The sequence below is a fragment of the Indicator indicator genome, chromosome 21, assembly GCF_027791375.1.
Source record: "Indicator indicator isolate 239-I01 chromosome 21, UM_Iind_1.1, whole genome shotgun sequence".
Classification (NCBI taxonomy): domain Eukaryota; kingdom Metazoa; phylum Chordata; class Aves; order Piciformes; family Indicatoridae; genus Indicator; species Indicator indicator.
The window spans coordinates 13,030,055-13,053,898 of NC_072030.1; the positions used below are offsets into that span (position 1 = coordinate 13,030,055).

The 23,844-nt window shown below is 43.5% G+C and overlaps 1 protein-coding gene across 1 annotated transcript; it reads right to left on the reverse strand.

Moving 5' to 3' along the window:
* Window positions 1-7,692: 7,692 nt before the first annotated feature.
* On the reverse strand, window positions 7,693-23,322 carry LOC128973835 (acyl-CoA (8-3)-desaturase-like). Its single transcript, XM_054390288.1, has 12 exons — window positions 23,104-23,322; window positions 18,613-18,723; window positions 17,964-18,161; window positions 16,342-16,443; window positions 16,031-16,159; window positions 13,793-13,850; window positions 13,276-13,352; window positions 12,025-12,122; window positions 10,608-10,704; window positions 9,419-9,498; window positions 8,087-8,212; window positions 7,693-7,744 (listed from the first exon to the last, which is right to left on the reverse strand). The coding sequence occupies exons 1-12, from the start codon at window positions 23,320-23,322 to the stop codon at window positions 7,693-7,695; spliced, it is 1,347 nt and encodes a 448-aa protein (XP_054246263.1).
* Between the last annotated feature and the right edge of the window lie 522 nt (window positions 23,323-23,844).

Consider the following 23,844-nt stretch of genomic DNA (forward strand, 5'->3'; position numbering starts at 1 on the left):
CAGGGTTTATATCAAATCAGCTTACAGTGGGAAGAAAGACTGGCAAAATACCAGAGATAGTAGCCCAGAGGTAAATCTCTTCACAAGTTGTTATTAGCAAGAGATGAAGGTGGCAAGATAATTTACACCAGTCCTACTTGCAACTACAGTGCAACTGTCTAGGGATATTCAGATTTTGATCTGGTAAGTGCAGCAAGAGTGAAAAATGAACAGTCCATACACGTAAAAAAAAAAACAAGACAAGACAAAACAAAACAAGACAAACCAAACCAAACCAAACCAAGACAAAACAAGACAAGACAAAACAAGACAAAACAAGACAAGACAAAACAAGACAAACCAAACCAAACCAAAACAAGACAAACCAAACCAAACCAAACCAAAACAAGACAAACCAAACCAAACCAAACCAAAACAAGACAAAACAAGACAAGACAAAACAAAACAAGACAAACCAAACCAAACCAAAACAAGACAAACCAAACCAAACCAAAACAAGACAAACCAAACCTAACCATACCAAAACAAAACAAACCACAAGAGGACATTAGGTAAAAAGAACAGTTAAAAATCTGGTGGTGTTAGTCACCAAATATTTTTAAATGTCAGTAGTTAGAATGAGGATCTCACACCCACAGAGGGTCTTTAAGGTCCCTTGCAACCTGAACTATGCTATAATTTATGTTTCTGTGATCATACAGAGATAAAAGGATTAAAAGAGCAAGAAAAAGCTGGAAGGTTTCATGAACAGGTCCCTTGGTTCATTGGAGAGGACACATTTTAGAGGGATAGCCAAAGTGTAAATAGAGTCCCAAGGACGTAGAAACTGAGTCTCAGGGAAGTTTCCTCTCAGTACTTTTTCTACTACATTATTATGCAGGGCTTAATTTCATCTCATGCCAGGGAGCACAGAAGTCAGGGTGTGCTACCAGCCTGCTGCCTTACCGTCTTCTGGATAAAAAGCACATACTGCTGCTGCTAGCATTGGCCTACCTTCAAACTCCAACTGCTGCACCACGACTCCAACTCCACAACAAAGTCTGTCCAACACAGAAACCTGGAGCTTTCTCACACCTTAAGTTGGCATCCAGCAAAGAAGAACAACCTGGGCAGGAAACACTACAGATTTCAAGCTATAACCAGAGAGATGACATGGAAGACCCCTTGCCCAACAACCATGCTGATCCCAACATTTTAGCATGTGCTTTAGACAATGAATAATCAGCATGGACTACTAATTTGTGTACAATCTTCTTGCACTGTGAATAAAATTCACATGCATGGCTTAGGTTTACAACCTCTGGATATTGCAATAAAAAACTTCATGCAGGACCTGTGAAGGTCAGCCTTGTACTCACAGACTTTCAGTCCACATCCTCATCACTCCTCTTCCATCCTTCATGCAATGTAGAGAGACCACTAAGTGGCTACATGAAGGCTTCCCATGTACTTCTAAGGATTAAGAAGCAGGGGAATAAATCTCATTTCAGTTGGAAGCTTTTAATATTCAATTTGGGTTTAGAAATCTGAGCTAATTGCAGGACACAATTAATTAATCAGAATGAACACGAATCCTTCAAGTTTAAACCTGCCAGCAGGCAAAGAGTGAGCACAATCCCTGCTGTTACAAAACCATCAAAGCAACCTTGTGTTAAGCTCTAAGAGATGCTGCACACAGAAATTTATTCTTTTCACCACAATGCAGGCTATCATTTAATAACATCTTTTGTCTTGCTTGTGTCTATAGTAGCTTCTAACTGTAAGTTGTAAACCAAAAAATAGTAAATTATGTGTAATGTATAAGGCTGGTACGTGAGGAGTGAATAAATCATGTTGGAGTGACTACATCAGTGACAAGGGAAGAGCTATGGATGTCATCTATATGGACTTCTGTAGGGCCTTTGATAGGATCCCCTGTAACCACCTCCTCTCTAAAGGGGAGATGTGGATGTGATGGATGGACTGGTCAGAGGATGTTCTCCATACTGTTCAGTGCTCTCCACGCTGTGCTGGTATAAAACTGTATCCTCACACCATTTTATTTATTTTTTTCCCCCTTTTGCACAAGAATTGTGCAGTGAAAAATAGATAATTCTAAGATGCATCACATCTACACTAGATACTGAAATGAAAGGAGTTGGCTGGCTGGTTGCATGGTGGTTTCATGGCTGGACTCAATCTTAAGGGTCTTTTCCAACTAAAATGATTTTATAATTCCATGATTTAAGGCTGAGTTTTCTCTCAGTGGCTGTCAGCATGTCACAGCTTCTTACTAAAGGTATTTTTTTTTTTTTAAAGTTGGTAAGGTAAGTGAGAAGAAGGAGTGAATTCATTAAAAAAGGATTTATAAGCATCCTAAGAATCTCTTCCATTTTCACACCCCCACAGCTTGCAGCTTTATTCATAGAGTTAAGACAGTTACATCATCATCCCTTACACTGAGCAAATTTGGTGTGCTGCAACACCAAACTCTCAGCCCATGTCCCACAGATGACATTTAAAGCTATTGTAAGGAGTGGTTTTTATGGGTAGCACACCTGCTTTGCTTGGTTCACCGAGCTGCAGGGCTGCTGAACGAAAGCACTTCTGATTCAGCAAACTGGAGCTTCAGACTGGTGTGTTGAAAGAGGCCATCAGAAATCCCAGCAAGACAGAGCATTCCAAAACCTGTCGACTCTGCTCACCGTGGTGTGACAGGAATAACTCAGGGAAATCTTAGTTTGAAGTCATTGGTTTTGATGGCACAGCTCTCTCTTTGCTGGTAAACTGCTGTGCTGTTATAGCTACAAGTGTGAGTTCTCTGGCTGTGCTGAAGGGAAGAACCACACAGAAAGAAAGTGGTGGTGATTCTTTCATATCATAGAATCACCACCACCATGGTTTGGTTGGATGGGACCTTTAAAGGTCATTTGCTTCAACTGCTCTGCAGTGAGCAGGCATCCTGGCTGGGATCAGCAAGAGTGTGGCCAGCAGGACCAGGGCAGGGATTGTGCCCTGCACTCAGCAATGGTGAGGCCACACCTTGAGTACTGGGTTCAGTTCTGGGACCCTCACTCCAAGAAGGACATTGAAGTGCTGGAGCAGGTCCAGAAAAATGCAATGAACCTGGGGAAGGGTCTGGAGAACAGGGCTGGTGAGGAGCAGCTGAGGGAGCTGGGGGTGTTCAGCCTGGAGAAAAGGAGGCTGAGGGAAGACCTCCTGGCTCTCTACAACTCCCTGAAAGGAGGCTGGAGCCAGGTGGGGATTGGTCTCTTCTCCCAAAGAACAACACTGGTTTGGGGTTTTTTTTCCCCCTCCTTTATTTTAGCCATATTTGTCAATTTCTTCAACATGTAAAACCCCAGTGATGAAAGCAGAGTTCAGTCTGCAAGGCCTGACCAAATGCCTTCACTTTCTGGTCACTGTTTAGATAATTTGCTAAGTTCACGTTGAAGTGTTGAGGCAACAACAGCTACCTACACCCACAGATGGCAAAGAGAGCCTAGCTGACTTTAGTTCTCATTGGAATTACATCCATTAAGCATGGGGATTACACAGCTCTCATGCAAGAGCAGTTGGCACCAGCCCTGTACACATTATCCATTCCCAAAGGACTGCCTGTGTTGGATGGTGGATCATGCCAGCACAGGACCACCATGCTGGACTCTTCCCTGCTTTATCCCCTGTGTCCAGGTGATCACTTGAATTCAACAGTCCTTTGAAGAGTCCATTACTGGCTCTTAAAGATGCTGCAAGGCAGAGTTGGCATGTGCAACACCAAAAGTGTTGTTAAGAAGCAGGGAATGAGCAGGTTGGCTTCATTCAAACTCCAACTTGTACCTGCAGACCCTACCTTGTAGCTGACTTTATCAGCACTGTGTAACAGAAGGCATCATGTACCATAATAGATGCTTCCAACTAGCTCTTACATCAGCATTTTATAAGTTGCCACTTCATATTGCCCCAGCTTCTGCAGGATCTCCAGTAATCTCTCTGGCTCTCACTCCCAGTTTGTTCTGCACATGACTGTTCATCCTTTAGTATTCCAGGTACATTGGTGTCTTCTTCTAGTTGCAGAAGTGGGGACAGGAGAGGCACTGTCTTGATATTTAACTGCTTCTTCCTTCTACCAGAGCCCCATCCTAGTGCTTATCAGACAGCAGTGTGTGCACAGGGTATGGCCCTCTGACAGCAGTTTCCTCAGAAAGGATACCAAACCCAACCTCTGAACACCTGACTCCAGCACAGAATCACAGAATCATTTTGGTTGGAAGAGACCTTTGAGACCATCCTGGCACACATAATGGGCATATAATGTATGTCCATTATGAGAATCAACCAGAAATAGAGATGAGATCCACAGGGCAGTCTGATGACACAGGTGACTATTTCCAGCTTGCCACCTGAAGTATCTTTTCTTCAGGTGTTGTCTACAGCTGGCTCTGTCTCTAAAGCTCTTTACATGCTGAGCTGTGCTTCTGTGCATGTACAGAACCGCCTTGGTCTGAGCAATTTTCATCTTCTCACCCACCTAAGGGTGGGGCATACTCAGTGTTCCTCTCTGCCATATCCCCTGAGGGGCCTGATCCCACAGGCATGCTTGACACACTACCAGGAAAGTGCTTTACAGAGAACATTTATGTTTCTTTTCTTTCAAAAATGGACCTGAAAGTGGTGATCCTCCCTAAGGTGGTGGTTACAGAGTTGTTATGGCAATACAGCTGGTGAAGAAGGGTAATGAAGCTGCTGAGGGGTCTAGAGCACAGGTCTTGTGAGGAGTGGCTGAGGGACCTAGGGTTGTTGAGCCTGGAAAAAAGGAGGCTGAGGGGAGACCTTCTGGCTCTCTGCAACTCCCTGCAAGGAGGCTGGAGCCAGGTGGGGGTTGGGCTCTTCTCCCAAGAAACAAGGAACAGGGCAAAAGGAAACAGCCTCAAGTGGCACTGGGGGAGGTTTAGGTTGGACATTATGAAAAATGGCTTCCCCAAAAGGGCTGTCAAATTCTGGAACAGGTTGATCAGAGCAGTAGTGGAGTCCCCATCTCTGGAGGGGTTTCAAAGCCATGGAAATGTGGTGCTGAGGACCTGGTTTGGTGGTAACCTGGTGGTGTTGAGTTAAGGCGTGGACTCCATGACCTAAGGTCTCTTCCAAACAAAATAATTCAGTGATTCTAACCAACCTTGGACCTGAGAACACAGAATTGTTCTAGGTACTGGTTAGAAGGGATTTGCAAATTACATTCAAAGCATTTTTCCAATAACTACTTTTTAAATTATTCTTCTTCTTCAGGCTCTTTCTCAATGCCATCTGTCAGCTATTGCTGGGAAATAATCAGAAGAGTGTTATTAGCACCTGCACCTACACACACAAAAATACCAATGAAAAAGAATAAATGGAGATGTTCTTAAAAAACAAAGGCAGGGGGAAAAAGAAGTCCTGACTCCTTTTGCTTTGTGCATTGGGCTTGATATTGTTACCTAGAAGGTGGCTGTTGCCTGTAGCTTGTAGTAAATGTGAGCTGCTCATGGCTGGGTTGCAGGAGGGTCGTGCTGTTCATGGTGGTATCTCACTATAAGATCATTCATGTTTCCCTCCTCTGGGTGGTTTGTCCACCAAAAGCCTTGGCACAGAGTTCTGGCTGTAGGTGGCAGAGGAGAAGCACCACTCTTCTCCCACAGGGTCTCTGCTTTTATGGGTAAACCATCTGCAATTGCAGACTGCCTGCCTGGGTTTAGGTTAGTTGGGTGGATGGAGGTTTTGCCAGTATGGCAAAACTGCATTAGCTACAAATGATATCAGAAAGAGTCATCACAAAAGCCTTTGTAAAATTAATGAGAGGTCATAGACTCTGTCTCAACCAGGTACTGACCTTCAGTCTAAAAATCATGCAAAGGAGCTTTATTGATGTTCTTACTAAGTCTCTTTTCCCCTGTTTTCTAGCTTTTCCCAAGGACCATGTTATCACCACTCAGCATTTTTCTTTCTCCTTCCTTTTTCCCCTGCTGTTGGTTGCTACCCACACATCTCCTTGGTCTTTCATGCATCCTCTAATTCTTTTGGCTGTTATTCAATGCTCATCTCTCCTTCCTTTACCATTTTCCTTTCCCATAAAGCTTAAATCATTTGCAGCAAAAACATTCTCCTGCAGGCCTGCTCCTAGCTTCTTCATTTTTGTTGGCTCTTTCAAAACCCAGGAGTGTTCTTGGAGAGCTACTATGCCTCTACACAGCTGGTCATGACACTTTCCTCTAGCAAAAGCTGTCCTTGACCACAAGCATGGAGGGGCTAGGTCCTTCATGGGGCCAAAGTATCAGGTACAAAACTGGTAAAAGAGAGTTCCAGGAAAGGAGCTGGTTCTTGGGGATGCTGAAAGAGAAGAAAATTTTGCAAGATGCAAAGAGGCCTGCATAGGGTGACAGATTTATGTATGATTTAATTCCTTTTCTGGATATAGGAACTGAAAATGTGCTTAGTTGCTAACAACCAATGTGGATGCCCACAAGTCCTTGGAGTCACCAGGATCACATTAAGATCAAAATTACTATATATGAAGCTCAATAAAAGTAAGAGTACTCTAAATGCTCTTTCAAACAGGAGGTACTCAGTCGCTGGGCTTCTCAGTCTTATTCAAAGCTGGATGATATCAGAAAGCTCATCAGACATCACAGTCACCACACAGTTCAATTACATATGTAATTGTATTGATCCACATAAATAAAACATGCTGTACAGACTCTTTGAATTGTATTCAAACCAGCTACTACAGGTGCAAACCTCAGCATGCAGGGACCTGCAATCCTTCCCTCTGCAGTCTATGAACAGTACCTCAGCAGTCAGATCAAGTGGTGCACATATTATCAGGAGCACAGCAGGACAGACCCCAGGCCATCTTCTTCTTTGCATACTTATTTTATGTACTCTAAAACATCCCTTAAAGATCCCCCCTGACCTAACAAGTCCTGACTTCCTGCAGTCTGCTTTCTCTTATCCCATTTTCACCAGTCAACTAAACCAAAAAAAAAAACCCCAAACCCAACAACAACACTAAGGACCTCACTGTGGCCTTTCAATACTGAAAGAGGGCTTGTAAGAAAGGTGGGCAGAGATATTTTGTCAGGTCTTGTAGTGATAGGACAAAAGGTGAAAGTTTTAAACTGAAAAAGGGGAGATTTAGACTAGCTGTAGGAAAGAAATTCTTTGCTGTGATAGTGGAGACACACTGGAACAGGTCACTCAGAGAAGTCATGGATGCCTCACCCTTGGAAGTGTTCAGTTCAAGGTCAGGTTGGGTGGAGTTTGAGCACCCTGATCTAGCTGAAGATGTCCCTACCCACAGTAGGAGGGTGGAAATAGATGATCTTTAAAAGCCCCTTCCAACTCAACCCATTGTATGGTTCTATGGCTCTGTGAAGAATTTCTCTTCAAACTTTTCCCATAAGCAATGAGCTGGCCCCTCCAGTGAACTAAACTGATCAAGGTGATTCAAGAACTTGACTGCCCAGTTCATCATGACTCTGGACACTGAGTTTGAGAGCAGCAAAAATAGAGGTTCATGGCTTGGAACAAGAAAAAGTGTATCTTTAACCTACTTTCCCACCCATTCTTACTGAAATTAGCTTTGACCAGCTCTGGAGTTTCTATACCAGAAGACACACACACACTGTTGGCCTGGGCTGACTCTTTGCAGCAGTTGTCTGGTGAAGAGGTTCCCAGTTTCTACCCATGCAGATATGCTTCAAGCCAGTGGTCCCCAGAATCCTTCAGTGAACTGCAAGAGCAGAAAATGAAATACTGCTTAAGGGGAGGCAATATTCAACCTGCTGGGAGGCAAATGTATTTCAGATGTCCAAAAAAGTAAGAGATAAAAACTGGTTAAAAACTGTGTGGGCATCTCATGGCAAAATCTGACTGCAAGGAATGGATTAAGAGGATTTAAGGAAGAGAAAATAATCTTTGAAGCTTGGAAAACTTAGAAAATTAAAAGTCCCTTAGAAAATCCTGAATAAAGCTTAGGTCGGATCATTAAAAGGGTATTGGGTTGAAATGGTTGCCTATGCCCTTCCCTTGCATTCTGTTACAGTGCCAAATGATCTTCTTAACTGATACTTACTGCAAAATATCCAGAAAAGCTGTCAGTAAAGTCTTGCTTTTATACTCAATGCCATGCTTGTTGCAAAGGGCTTTCACCAGAGGAGCTGCTTTCCAGTAGTTGTGTCGAGGCATTGTGGGGAAAAGGCTGCAGAATTGAATGAGAGAGAGAGGCACTGTCAGAACTGCATCAGGTCATAGAACCACAGAATGCTTTGGGTTGGAAGGGACCTTAAAGATCACCTAGTTCCAAGCCCCTGCTGTGCATCAGAATTGCATCTTTTGCTCCCTCTGTTCAAAACATGTCCCTGCTCTCCCCCAGAAGGACAAGAGTCTCCTCAGATGGTTTCATGGGAGACTACAAGGCCTTTCTCAGTCTTAAGTGCCCCATATTGTTCCCACCCTTCTCATCATTATCATCATTGAGTGGCATTGAGTGCACCCTCAGCAAGGTTGCTGATGACACCAAGCTGTGTGGTGCAGCAGGCACGCTGGATGGAAGGGATCCATCCAGAGGGACCTGCACAGGCTAGAGAGGTGGGCACAAGCCAACCTCAGGAGGTTCAACAAGACCAAGTGCAGGGTCCTGCATCTGAGTCAAGGCAATCCCAAGCACAAATACAGGCTGGGCAGTGACTGGCTGGAGAGCAGCCCTGAGGAGAGGGACTTGAGGGTGCTGGTGGACAAGCAGCTCACCATGAGCTGTCAATGTGCACTTGCAGCCCAGAAAGCCAACCAGAGCCTGGGCTGCATCAAGAGAAGTGTGGCCAGCAGGTCAAGGGAGGTGATTCTCCCCCTCTGCTCAGCTCTGGTGAGACCCCACCTGGAGTACTGCATCCAGTTCTGGAGCCCCTATTACAAGAGGGATCTGGACATGCTGGAAGGTGTCCAGAGAAGGGCCACCAGGATGATCAGAGGGCTGGAGCACCTCTGCTATGAGGACAGACTGAGAGAGTTGGGGCTGTTCAGTCTGGAGAAGAGAAGGCTCTGAGGTGACCTTATTGTGGCCTTCCAGTATCTGAAGGGGGCTACAAGAAAGCTGGGGAGGGACTTTTTAGGATATCAGGTAGTGATAGGACTGGGGGGGAATGGAACAAAGCTGGAAGTGGGGAGATTCAGGCTGGATGTGAGGAAGAAGTTCTTCCCCATGAGAGTGGTGAGAGCCTGGAATGGGTTGTCCAGGGAGGTGGTTGAGGTCCCATCCCTGGAGGTGTTTAAGGCCAGGGTGGATGAGGCTCTGGCCAGCCTGATCTAGTGTGAGGTGTCCCTGCCCATGGCAGGGGGATTGGAACTGGATGATCCTTGTGGTCCCTTCCAACTCTGACTGATTCAATGATTCTGTGATCATACTCACTGGTGCTCAATTTGGAAGTTCAAGTGCCCAGTGAACCAGTCATTGAACAAGGATTGCTTCACATTGCATGTTGCATGGAGCTGGGAGGAGAAAAGACCAAAGAACCAGATGATTTAGCATTTTTCTGCAAGTTTGGTAACTCACCCCCAGCAATTATCCACTCTCATCTAGCATAAAAGTCAAGTTAGAGTCAGGGATTGTAGTCATCACAGCCCTGAAGAATTAAACAAAGACTAGATGGAACAGCTTGATGGAATGGAGGTTGATTTAGATAAGTCTTTGCTCAGAATGAAAAACCTCTTCACTGTCATGCCCATGACCCCAAGTGTGCCTCTTTTAAGAGGTTCTCCTCACATCTTGCATTTGGATGGAAAGAAAACATTCCCAATAAAGAAATTAAAACATTCTTCTGGCCTTCTCCAGCTGGTAGCAGTGAGTCAGATGCAAAAGTATGAGAGCAAACATTTGTGTACAGGCTTCATCTTACCTAATTTAGACAACTTTAGTTTGGAATCTGCATCTGAGCTCCTCACTTTAGAGGCAGTGGAGAAAAAACAGACATTTTTATGGTGCCATTCATCTGGCCTGATTTGGATGCCTGTATTAGAGTAAAATGAATCATGCTGTAGGAATGGCTCTTTCTCTCCAGTGGGTCTAGCAGGTGTGCAGATGTAGGCATCCAGATTTGGTCAGATGAATACCAAGCTGGGTCTTTTTCCTTTAATATAAGGAAAAATGCTTAAGCCCCACTCTGTGGGATTAAACTGATGGAAGCATTATAGAGGTGAGTAGAGTTGTGTTTACATTATTCATTTTTATTAGACCTAAATTTTTGCCTTATTTGCACTTATGTGCAAGGTAAAACATAAAAGTATTAAGCCCCACTTTGCTTCTCTTTAGTTGGCCTTTAGCTCCTACCTAAAAAGGAGCTTGACTGTACTTTTTCATGAAAGGAAGGGGGAAGTGTGGTGAAAAAACATGTCAAAAACCTTTCAATGTAAAAATAATTTGGTTGTGAAACTCTAGATGTCCTGTTTTCCAGCTAGCATTTCAAATGTCTTGCCTGCTCCAGAAATGCATGGCTATTTAATTCACATTTGATGGCTATTTAAAGCTCAGAGAAGAATGATGTTGCCTGCTGTGATTCACACCTGCAGACCCACTCTTCCAGAGGAAATCAGGTTCTCACCTGAGTAGACACCCAGTCTTCATTCCTGTCATAATCAATGTCCATTGGAATGTGGTTCATCTGTGACACCCAAATAAACCAGGTACTCTCCAGGTACCTGGGTGGATAAACACAGGAACACTTAGCATATCTGTGATGGTTTGAAACTGTCTTTTTAATTTTTCCTTGCAAAGTTCAGAACAGAGAAAGTGAAAGAATGTAAATAAGTCACTATTGGGTGTAAGAAAGCAAAATACTGATTGTTCTAAACACTTCCATTGGATAGATAGAAATGTTTAAGAACTATTACCCAAAACAAAGTAGGCACTCTGCACATTCTGCGTTCGGCAGTGGGGGCAGTTGCTGGGCTGTCTGGCTGCTGTTTCTTCTTCTCTTCTGGCTGAAGATAACACACTGACCTTGGCAGCTAAGTTAACAACTTTCTGCTTAACTAACTGCTTCTCTGTCCAGGAGGGTCTGGGGGGGAAGCTCCTGGGAGAGAGAGGCCCCTTTGGGAGGGTCCCCTTGGGGGGAAGCAAAGGGAGATCGGTTGTGCTTTTTCTGTTGATTGTATATATTTGTGAATGTTGTGAATTTTGTATATTTGTACATATTCATTGCATTTCATCGTAGATTTTAGACTCTGCTTGTAAATACAGCTTTTCATTTGCTTCCAGACTGAGCTAGCCTGGTTATTGTTGGTGGGGGGGGAATTTCAGCTCACACCGACACACATATCTCTAATCCTATATCCAAATTTACCATTAAAACACTTTCCTGAGTCTTATACCTTCCCTATGAGGACAGGCTGAAAGAATTTGGGCTGTTCAGCCTGGAGAAGACTATGGGTGTTACCTACAGGAGGGCTGGGGAGGGACTGTTTAGAAGGGCTTGTAGTGATAAGATGAGGGGCAATGGTTTGAAACTAGAGCAGGGGAGATTTAGGTTGGGCATCAGGAGGAAGTTCTGCACAATGAGAGTAGTTAAATACTGGAACAGGGTGCCCAGGGATGTGGTTGAAGTCCCATCCCTGGAGATGTTCAATATTAGACTTCATGTGGCCCTGGGCAGCCTGATTTAGTTGGAGGTGTCCCTGCTGACTGCAGGGAGGTTGGCCAAGATGACCTTTGAGGGTCCCTTCCAACCCAGTGTAATCCCTGAATCCATTTTAAGCAAAAAAAGCACTTTCACATAATTAAAACTTTTCAGATCCATCCTTTTTCCCTCCTGGCTTTTGGAGCTTCTTTTGAGAACCACTCAATTTGGCAAGGCAGATGTCCCTGAGCATGCACCCCTGAAGTTACACTGCTCCTTCTTGGCTAACTCTTTGTTTCTGAGCTAATGGTAGTGAGTGTGACTGACTTTCATTCCTTTCCATTTAGGCTCAGGATTGTTGACACATATTAGTCACTGGGTCTCAGGGTGTGCTGTAGCTTACCTGGACACCCAGTAGTAGACCATGAAGTTGTTAAAGCCCATTAAAGGAATATACATGAGACAGACACGGATGTTGTAAGACACAAATAGAAACAGGTCCTGTAAGAAAAACAAACCAACCAACAACAACAAAGGGAAAATAATTAAAAAGAAAAAAAAGAAGAGGAAATATTTAAATAATACTTTGTTGATTAATCTCCTCCACTCTCTCCTCTCTACTAGAACTGCAGCATAAGAAAAAGTCCTTTCTGTGGCACCTTACTTATCAAGAGTGAGCTCTGTGCCATCATCCTGCCTCAAGCGGAGTGTAACATTCCCACAGCAGTCACATTGCCACCAGTAAAACAGCTGAACTTGAGCCAGCAATGAGTGATTGCACCTCAGAAGCCAAAGGTGTCCTGGGCTGCATCACCAGAGTGTGGGAAGCAGTTGGAGGAAGGGGATTGTTGCCCCTCTGCTCCATGCTGCTGAGCCCTCACCTGCAGTGCTGGGTCCAACCCTGGAGTCCTCAGCACAGATATGGAGCTGTTGGAGCAGGGCCAGAGGAGGCCACAGCAATGATGGGAGGGCTGGAAGCCCTCTGCTGTGAGGCCAGGATGAGAGACGTGGGGTTGTTCAGCCTGGAGAAGAGAAGGCTCCAAGGAGACCTTCTGGTGGCTTTTCAGTGCTTAAAGGAGCTGAGAAGGAAAATGAGGACAGACATTTTAGCAGGAGCTGTTTTGACAGGACAAAGCCTGATGGTTTGAAACTGAAAGAGGGAGACTTAGTCTAGGGAGAAGGAAGAAATATTTGATGCTGAGGGTGGTGAGACCCTGGCAAAGGTTGCCCAGGACGGTGGGAGATGCCCCATCCCTGGAACCATTCTAGGTCAGGTTATTTGGGGTGCTGAGCAACCTGTGCTAGTTGCAGATGTCCCTGCTGATGGCAGGGGGGTTGGATTAAATGACTTTTAAAGGTCCCTTCCCACACAAACTATCCCATGATTCCATGAACTAACAACTAGCAAACATCCTTGTAACACTCTGCTAAGATCTGATAGATTTTTAAATTAACTTTTACTAAGCTGCTAAGAGGCTAAAAAGCCTCTTCTAAAAATACTCTCCCTGGACCTGTTGACTGCATCCCTGCTGCAGCAAGCTGGGAATCATCCTTTTCTCTCTTAAACCCCTTAATCACCTGAAGTGAAGGTTAATGTAGACACAGAGTGACAACATTTTGTGACAGTCTTTTAGTCAACCCAAGCAGTGCTTACCAACCACTTCTTCCTCTTGATTGCAAAGTAGAATATAGACAGCTGGAAGAAGGGTACGAGTGCAAGAGGGGCCAAAACTGAAGGGAAGAATGAAAACAGAGAGATATTTATAACTTTGCTGCAACATAAATCATGTAGAAGATTCTTCTGTAAGAGAAAGAATTCTCTTTTCCAGTGGAAGAAACATTGCTGTCCTCCATGTACCCTAACTTTCATGTGTCCATTAATCTGTTCCTCCTTCATCTCACCATTTCTTCATTTCTTTCCCATCCCTTTCTTCCTCAAGCCTGGTTCACCTCTGTCTAGTGCCTAACATCACATAACCCTCACAGAGTTTCTTATAAGAGACAATTCCTCCTCACATGAACTTTCTTTGATGCGAAGAAGGCAACCATGAAGGTTCTTGAAGCTGAGGCTTCAAGGGGAGTATCTTACAAACTATTATTTTAGGGAGGAGATGCAGTCATGATTTTAAGGTGAAGTCCCTACAGCACTGCAAGGAAGTGGGAATACTCACAGATGAAATACTTATGCTGATAATTGTAAGGCATGAACTTCTTCTTCTGTTTTCCAAGCTGCAAAATGAAAAAACAAAACAAAAACAAAACCCAAAAACCATTGTAATGGGCCAGTGGGAGATGTAAGACTGGCTAGATTGGACTTTCATTACCATCACTAGAAACTTCTACAAAAATCAAATGGCTTGTGAGCATTTTTGTGATTTTTTTTTTTGAGACCTGAGACTCTTCACAAAGTATTTTCTTGGGGGTTGGACTAGATGATCTCCATAGGTCTCTTCCAACCCCTACTATTCTATGATTCTATGACTCTATGATTCTTATTCCTGTCTAATGAGCACACCAAGAACTCTATAATTCAATCTCTACTCTTGAAAAGCAGGTCCTGAAGTTGTGAAGCAATGGAGAGAACCAGATTTCACCTGAGCCTCTGTATCAAGCTATCAATATTATGATGACGTCACCAAAAAAGCCATTTTTAAAGAGAGTTTCAAAACCCATGGCAGGATACAAAAACGCTCAAGAATCCCCAAAATGCTCAGAAGCGATTTGGCTTTTGTAGAAGTTTCTAGTGATGGTAATAAAATCCAGTCTAACCAATCCTATGTATTCACTACACCATGCTAAGGACATGGAAACTAAGACAGGAAAATTGGTGGCTGACAAATGCAGAATGTGTTGGCTGTGAAAGCTACATCTGAGTTTCACATAGGGTGCAGAACATCCCCAACTTTTGAGTAATAGAGGAGATAGTGGTCAGAAAGGACACACACATTTGGATGCTCTCCTGAAATATTGATGATGTTTATCTCCTGTAATATTGATGAACTACTTTCTGCAAGATCAAAGCAGCAAATCCTCTCTAAAGACCCCTGCCTTTTGGTTCTGACAAAGAATTTGCCTTCAAGTACATGAAGCAGCAAAGGGATGAAATGTTTACAAAAGGCACAAATCAGTTTATTTCTTCACATTCTATTGTTCCACTATTTGCACAAAAGGATCCTTAACATCACCTGCAAAGTTTGTGCTGGTGCTGGTTCTTCAATAATAAATAAGGAGGGAATAGATAATAAAAAATAATAATACAAAATAATAATAATATAAATAAATAATAAATGAATAATAAGAATAAGTACTATAAATAAATAAATAATATAACTAAATAATATAAATAATAATAAATAATAAAGAGGGAAAGCAAACTATTTCCAGAGCTCTCCTATTACTGAGCAAAAAGACTTGACCACCTCAAGGATGGCTTCACTGGACCAAAATTGGATCAAAACCAAAGAAAGCACTGAAATCTGTTTTGCCCAGCCACAGTGTTCCTGACCCTTTTCTGTTAAAAAGGAGGAGGACATGAAGACTCATTTCCTGTACTTTCCCTGCCATCAAACCCAGTCTGGCACCACCATCCCTCTCTAGATGCTCATGCCCATGGATAACCATGAGAGATCCATCAGGAGACCATCGACAAAGTCCTTCCCAGCTGCAGCTAACAGCTTTCCATGATCAGTGTTTTGGATAGATTCTCTTTTCAGGAGCCTTTCTGAGACGGCAGAGCTGGAATTTTACCACCTGCCTTGGAAAGCTGGAATTTCTTTGCTTATTACCACCTAAAGATGAGTGAGATGGTGCTTTATGAGGTTGGTTATCCAGCAAAGAAGCCATTTCATCACTGCATGAGTAAAGAGAACTGCCAGGAAAAGGAAAGGCAGAAGAGGCTTTGCCTATCCTGATGATATCAGAACTCATAAGGGTGCAGGGAGGCTTTGTTCATAGATTTTTGTGAAAGCCATAAAAGTTGTGATCAAGAAACAACTTGCTATGCTTGTGTTTTGTGCACAGCAGCTATACTGGTCCTGAAGGATTTAGGTGCCAAACAGCTCCCAAAGCCAGATAACCCAGGGAGAATAACTGACTCACTAGCCACGGGATCACTAAGAACATCTCATGCTAATGCAAGTGGAGTGACTCATTCTCTGGACTGCCTTCAGGTGCTTAACCTGCTCTTCTAGTGACACACAGAACTTAGGCACTCGTTTTAAGGCTTTGCTTCTCAGAGGCTGGTGTCTAAGCATCTTAATCGCTGTCGTAACCACATGAGACTCTTGGAACACTTCAGGAATTGCCCTTCTGAGTTTGTGCAGAAAGGCCCAACCTAGGTTATGATCATACCTGACATTGTAGCTTCCTGTCTTTCAAAGCTTTGCTTCCCCAGACATCCCTATGCTCACCTCCACAGAGAGAGTCTTTCCCAGGCTGAACAGGAGAGGGTGCATGTTGAGGTCAGGGTCTTTGCGGAAGCAGTTGGGTTTGGCATGGTGCTGGTTGTGCAGGTGATTCCACCAGCTGGCTGACAATCCCTGCAGCAAAAGTTGAAGACCACAGATCCAAACTTGAGCAATAGGAACAATTACATCACTATTTTCCCACCCATTATTGAGGGCTGCACTACCCTTCCTTCCAGGTGATATCGCCTCAACGTCGGCACACTCCTGTTCGTTCAGGTTAGCCCAAGAGAATATTCCCACCGTGAGGCAATTACCTTCAGCACATTTATCACAACAATCTGCATAACTCGATTCCATTTAGGCCTCCTGAAGACAGAGCAGTGCCCCAGATCGTGTTGGAACCAGCCCATCTGGATCTGGAAGACAAAAGGGTCACTGAGGAACCAGAACGACAGCGACATTGCAACAGCTTGGCTTGGAAGTCCCTGGAGCTTCACAGTGTGACTGCATCTTCCTTCTGGCTTGGAGAAGAAACACTACCTGTCCTAAGGTGCTGAGAACTTCCTTCCAAGCTACTGTCCACTAAAGCTGCTCAATACCAGGGTGGTAGTTTTAGGCTATGCCTTTAAAATTGTTCACAGATCTTGAACAGAAAGTGGCAGAATGCAAATAAATCACTGCTGGGTGCAAAAAAGGAAAGTAATGATGGTTCAAAACAGTCTCATTGGAGAGTTATCTACCACAAGAATTAGTCTGGGGAAGAATTTCTCTCTCCTTGGGCTGGGAGGTACTAACTGGCTTCTGCCTGACCTTGGCTGCATTGTTTGGGCTAAGTCTAACAAAATATGTCTCTGCTCCTTTTGTGTACAAGGGAATAAGGGAGGGGCAGGGAGGGAGAAGCTATTAGCTTCCCCTGGTCTTTGGCCAGAGGGGTTCTTGTGCTGTTTATAAATAGTAAATACCTGTAAATATTGTAAATATTGTATATTTGTACATATTCATTGCATTCCATTGCAGATTGTAGTTTTGCTTGTAAATACAGCTTTCATTTGCTTCCAGCTGAGCTGGTCTGGCAAATTTAATGTTGGGGGGGAATTTTCCAACCCACCACAACCAGATACTGATTTTATTGTAGCAGCTAAAGGGAGAGCAGCAAAGCATCATTACACTTAATTTGACTGTTGCAGCATGGAGCAGTCTTCTGCTCCCAGATAGATAATTTCCCAAGTAACCAGCTAGAAAGTGTAAGAACTTCCAAGCCCATAGCTTCAATTCATTTCATAATCCCACATGGAAACTCGTGAATGCTCTTTGAGTATAGCAGATAGTAGGCAAACAGAACAGATTAGTTTAAAAATTAGTTCATTTGCACTTGTTCCATGGATGTTTGAGCAAATCTAAGGCTACTAAAAAAATCTTGCTTTCTTCCTCCCCTCACCCTCCAATTTCTCCCACCTAAGAGCCATAAAGTCCTGTTCCCTTCTGCTCTACATGGACCCTTACATGTATAGTCCCCTTCTATGATTCGATTTATTAATCTAGCAGAAAACTCTTCAGGACCAGTGATTGTAGTTGTCTCACAAAGGACCTAACAAAGACCAGAGCCACCAGTCAGTAAGCAGATGGAACATGGAGACAAAAGTGGAGCTGGGAATGAAATGTTCCCTCTTTTGCTCAGGTGATTAGATCAGTTCAACCCATCTTGTGAAACTGCCATTTCCACAACACCCCACCAGCCCCAGTGAGCAGCTTGTCAGCAAAACAAGACTTGCCAGAGGCAACAAAAATTGTGACATAGTATGTGCTGCTTGTCTTCAACTGGCTAACAGCATCCAAGAAGAGGCAGGACAGCAACAGTGGGAAATGAACATCTCATTAATCTTTATCAAGAAGAGCCAAACACATCTGCAGCCTTGAGCAGCTACCAGCAGTTTACCTGAGCAGTGGTGAAGAGTGCCATGCCAACCAGGAAAGGCACTAAGGATATCCCAAAGTACCAGACCACGAGCCAGGATGCAGCATCCAGTATCAGGAGGTGAAGGAAAATCAGGAAGAAAAAGCTGGAGTTGGGTCTCAGGAGTCCCATCTTCTCAATCGTGCAGCGCAGCTCCCGAAAATCCTCCAGAAGGGATTGCTGTGGGTAAAGTCAGCATTGAAAACTGTCTCCTTTGAAACTGTTACAGAGCAGACCCAGGAGTCCCTAGTTAGCCATGGAAGTCAGAGGGCATATTCTCTCAGAGGGGTTTCTGTGAACAACTGACCGTGAGATCAGCAGCTCTTGGGTTTGCTTTGACACTGGAGAACAAGTTGCTGGCAGACTCTGTTACACAGACACTACAATGGGAAGAACTGAGCAGAATTTGGGGCTTTGGGGCCCATTCCTCACTCCCAAGTGTGGGTTTAGTGATTCTGGGATGGTGCATGTTTCTATGCATGACTCCTGCCAGCTGCCTTCCCACCACCCAGCCTATGGCACAGCGTCAGGAATGTTGCTCCAGAAATTATTACTGCCAGCGCATTTATTTTCCTTCTCCTCCCATGCTGAACCCCAAGCCATTCCCACAGCTAGATTCTAGAACACTCACTTTTTTATTAGACTCAAAGCTGGGTTGATTTGGTGCCAACTCCCCAATCAGCAGAGATTTCAAGTATTTTTTCACCAGAGCCTTATCACTGTGAAATGCTACAAAGGCATCCTGAGAAACACACAAAGGAAAGGGGTAAGAAAGGGTATGTGAGCATGTGAGTACACACCAGATGCTGAGCCTTTCCTTTTTCCAGGTCTTTGATATAACACATAATCCAGTTTTCTTTGTCCATTTTTGACCCTTTGGTTGCTCCTGTAGTTCTTTGCCATCAGCTGGAGCTTGGCCCAAGGAAGCTGGAGAAGTTTCAAGAAACTAGACTTCACAAAAGGACCTGGGTGAGGCTGGTAATAAACATATAAGTGTCTGATGAAAAACTCTGCTGAAGGAAACTCTTTCATCTGCTTGTTTTGGATCAGGCCTTCCCTAGAAGGCTCCAGCCAGCAGCCCTGCCCTATGGATGGGACTCAGGAGCAGGAAAACCATGCCATTGAATGAGGTGTGTCTCTGCCATTGTCAGGATGAGGTTTTTTAAACTGTCTTTATCACACTAAAGCTATAGAAAATATATGTTGAAGCTCCACACCCAGCAGGACTAACTTGGTATCTCTTAAGTTCCTTGTAAGCTGATGTTTGGGAGAACTGGGTAACACTAGTGACAAAAATGGGTCTGTCCCAAAACCATTTGAAACACCAGTTTTGAAAGAAAAAATTAACTGTGGAATAAAGGATGAGATTCCAGATAAAGCAAAGCTCTTCTTTAGCTCAAGACCTCAGTGAATTTGCCAGAAGAAAGGGCAAGAGGCTGACCATAGTCTTTTGTCTTCCAGAAAGAGCAGATATAACCAAATCCTCAGTGTCTGAGCAGCTGAGTACTTGCTGATCTTGGCTTTGAAAATCAATGTGGGTGATGATGACACACCGAAATTCTGCACTTCTGGTCAGGGTGAAGTTCCCTGGGAGAGGACAGAGGACTTCCCTTGTGTATGCTGACATTCCTCTGGAGTCTCTTGGTCAGAGAGAGTCTATCTCTGAGTACTTCAGGCTAGAAGAAGTCAGAGTACAGTGACTTTTTGGACAGCTGAGATTTCTACAGATATCTGTACAGGACATGATCCTGGGCAAACTACTCTGGGTGAACCTGCTGTAGCAGGAGGGTTGGACTAGAAGATCTTGAGAGGTCTCTTCCAACCCTCATCACCCTGTGATTCTGTGATCTAGTGGCCCTTTGTCACAGTGACAGATGAGTAACTCTGTCCAGACCCAAAGGACTGCAGAAGTCTTTCCATGATGATTCCCTGCCCCTCATCCTACAGACTTTTGTAAGTTTTTGTGTAGCTCTCTTTTACCAGGAATTCTCAACCTGACTCAAGCTGGAAGTATCTATGCCACAGAACAGAGAGAGGAGCCAAAATCCTTTTAAGCAGAATTTCCTATCCACAATATCAGTAGTGCAGATTCTTATCACAGAAACCCAAGCCTTTCAGTCTTCCAACCTGTCCTTTCTCCTCCCTGCTCTTACAGCCTGGTTATCATCTCAGGAGAGATTACCTTCAAGGGCTGTCATGTACAATGCACTTAACCTTCAAGATTTGACATGAGTATAATGGCCTGCAATGCATTTTGTCTGTATTTACAAAATCAGCCACACAAAGGCAGAAAATTCTTACTGTATATATAATTATGAGCTCTAGAGGAAGACAATTCTCACTATATATATATTTATATACATAATTATGAGCTCTAGAAGATAAATTTCAGCATGTCTATGTAACTATGAACTCTAGAAGAAAATAATTCTCACCATATCTATACAATTACGAGGTCTAGAAGATAAGTCTCACCATATATATAAAGCTATGAGCTATAGAAGAAGATAATTCTCACCATATATATACAATTATGAGGTCTAGAAGATAAGTCTCACCATATATACAAAGCTATGAGCTCTAGAGGGAGATGATTCTCACCATCTATATACAATTAGGAGCTCCAGAAGATAAATTTCATCATGTGTATGTAACTATGAGCTCCAGAGGAAGATAATTCTCACCACACATATACAATTAGGAGCTCTAGAAGATAAGTCTCACCATATATATAAAGCTATGAGCTCCAGAGGAAGATAATTCTCACCATATCTATACAATTATGAGGTCTAGAAGATAAGTCTCACCATATGTATAAAGCTATGAGCTCTAGAAGAAGATAATTCTCACCATATCTATACAATTATGAGGTCTAGAAGATAAGTCTCACCATATGTATAAAGCTATGAGCTCTAGAGGAAGATAATTTTCACCATACATATACAGTTAGGAGCTCTAGAAAAATATTATTCTCACCATATATAAACAATTATGAGCTCTAGAAGATAATTGTCACTATATATATATATACAATTATGAGTTCTAGAGTAGGCAAGACTACTTGGAAAAAAACATCCTGGATCCTGGCTTTAGGCAAAGTCATGCACCAGATGATCTTCTGAGACACCTTCCAGTCCTGCTTTTCTGTAAAACTGTGTATTTCTCAAAAGATATGAATGTATATATATTATACATATATTATACATACATGATATATACATATATGTATATATCTAACACATAAATGTAGATATTGCACTTGTATATACATATAGCACATATATGAATATATATCTGAATATATATCTATGAATTTAGCAGCATTTAAAGGCAAAAAGAGTGCTAAAGATCAACAGAATGAAAACTGAGAGCAGGACAGAAGAATGTTGTCATGCTGGAACATAAATCAACTGTGTACCCACAATCTTGACCACTCTTTGTCTTCAAAGGGATGTGGTACCACTATACATAGCTTAAAAAAAAAAATTATGAATAGAGAACTGGAGCAGCTTTCATGCTAGAAAACTGCCTTGGACAAGGCAACCAAGTTAAAGAGTCTTAAAACCTCATGAGTGGCATTGAGAAAATGAAGGGGAAAATAATTCACTGTTTTCATAACACAACAGTTAAATGATCAGGAGATAGGTTCAAAATGTACAAAATAATAATGAGGAAAACCAAACTGTGATGTTATTGTAGTGATAAATATGAGGAAGATCAAACTTCCTCATCCCAGACAAATTCCCTGTGGGTCTCTATAAAGCATAAAAACTTCAATGTAAGTCTGGTGGCTGCAGAAGCTGGGAGGACATAGCCTGGGGAGAAATCATCCCTGTCCACTCTGCACTCCTTTGGTTGCTTTTGTAAAAGTCCAGTAACAGAAACTGCAGGAGATGGCAGCAGGCTTGCAGGGGGCTCTGGGCTGCTATGCTGTGGGATGGTGTCCCTCCTTCAGTCAGCAGCACTGTTTGCAGTCTCACACCATTAATGGACACACAGCCCTTCAATCAAGGCTATAGCTAAACTAAAGAAAACCAATGAGACTTCTTGTTCCTCACTTGAGAGCACCAAGTATCCTTCTGCCTTGGGTTCCAGGAGGTGAAAGGAATGGAAGGTGAAAAACACCTGATCTGATCCAGGTTTGGGCCATGAGTTAGGAAGCACCACCCCTTCGTGCAAACCCAAATCTGAGGCATTAGACAGCCTAAGCACCCTCCTTGCTGTTACAAAGTCTTGTTGTGACAAGAATTAAATCTGCTTCTCCCACATCACAAGTTTATGCCCTAACCCTGGCTGTGTTTCTGAGGTGAGTGTTTCTGACTGTTCAGAAATTCAGGATCCACAGTCAGCAAGCACTCTGTGAGACCTGCTTAGAATGTATTCTGTTTGTCCACAAGCAATACATTATTTTAAAGAAATCCCCTAAATCAAAGCATTTTGCAGGAACCTTTGCAAAATCTCTTTTCAAATAGTGATATTTATTTATTTAGTAAAATTTTCCCTCCTCTTCTGCAGCCAGCTTTCTGTCTTCCCCCACCTCCTGCATTTTATTTATTTCCTCTTCTCCTTTGAAAAAGTCTTTGCTCAAGACTCTCCTCTCCTCCAGTTGCCTGAACAAAATAGTGCCACTTACTTGAGCACCCCCTTCTTTTGCTTCACTGCCCCCCAGATTGATTTAGGTTTGGACATTACCTCCTCCTTCTCTACCCAAGCTGTATCTTTGATTGTCACTTGCTTATCATTAGTCACATCCATGTGGCACTGAAAGAACAGTTTTAAAGTAAAAAAAAACCAAAACCAAACTGCTTACTGCTTTCTCTCCTCTTGCCTTTCTCACTGCTACAACAGAGACAGTTCTTGGACATCTAGAAGACAGCTTGCCTGGTCATGTCCAGTGGCAAGATGACCTACATGGACATTACAGCAGGTTGTAATGATCCTAAAGCAGAACCACACAGCAGATAACTGACCACGAAGGTAACCAGAAGGGCACAGGTGTGGTCACTGTGTTACCTGACTAAGCACAGTGGCAACTACCACGAACACTCTCGGATGGAGTCCCACCATGTCAGCCTGCTCCGACAACAGAACCACCTTCCTCCACTCTCCTCCTAGCTCTTACCGTAGCATCTTGCCCAGCATAGTGGCCAATAACTCTGCTGCCTCCAGGGTGGCGTTTGGAGAACTTGCTGACATCATAAACCTTCCTGTCAATCACCAGCCACTGCTCCCGACCTTCACCACGGCCATTGTGGAGTCTGATCTCTTCCCACGTGAAGAGCTGGGGGAATGTTGGAACAGGTTGTGCCTCCTTTTCAGTGGAGCCAGTCTGTGGAGCCATCTGTAGTGGCAGAGGTGCAGTCAGCACTGAGATTCCCTGCTCTAAGCTCTGCAGCACTGTGTCCAGGCAGGTGAACCATCTCAGCCCGCCCGTTATACAGTCCCACTCCAAGCCACTCCCTGTGCTTCCAGAGCTGGTTGGTTCCCCTTGCCTAAACACACCCTTCCATAGCTCCCTCCTCTTCCATGTTCACAGCAGACACTTTTACACACCCCTCAACAAAAGCCCTGTTCCTTCTTGTTTCTGAGCTGCCTTTGAAAGGTCCAATTACTCGTGAGAGCTGTAGACTATTCACTGAGTATAAATGCCCAGAGACAGAAGAACTTGTGAAGATTTCCTATTATTCAGTTAAATGAGATGGCAAAATGCCAGAAAGGACTATTAGGTAAGCATCTTGATGGATCATTACAGAATGTTAGGGGTTGGAAGGGACCTCAAAAGATCACCCAAGTCCAACCCCCCTGCCAGAGCAGGATCTCCCAGAGCAGGTCACATGGGAACTCATCCAGGAGGGTTTTGAAT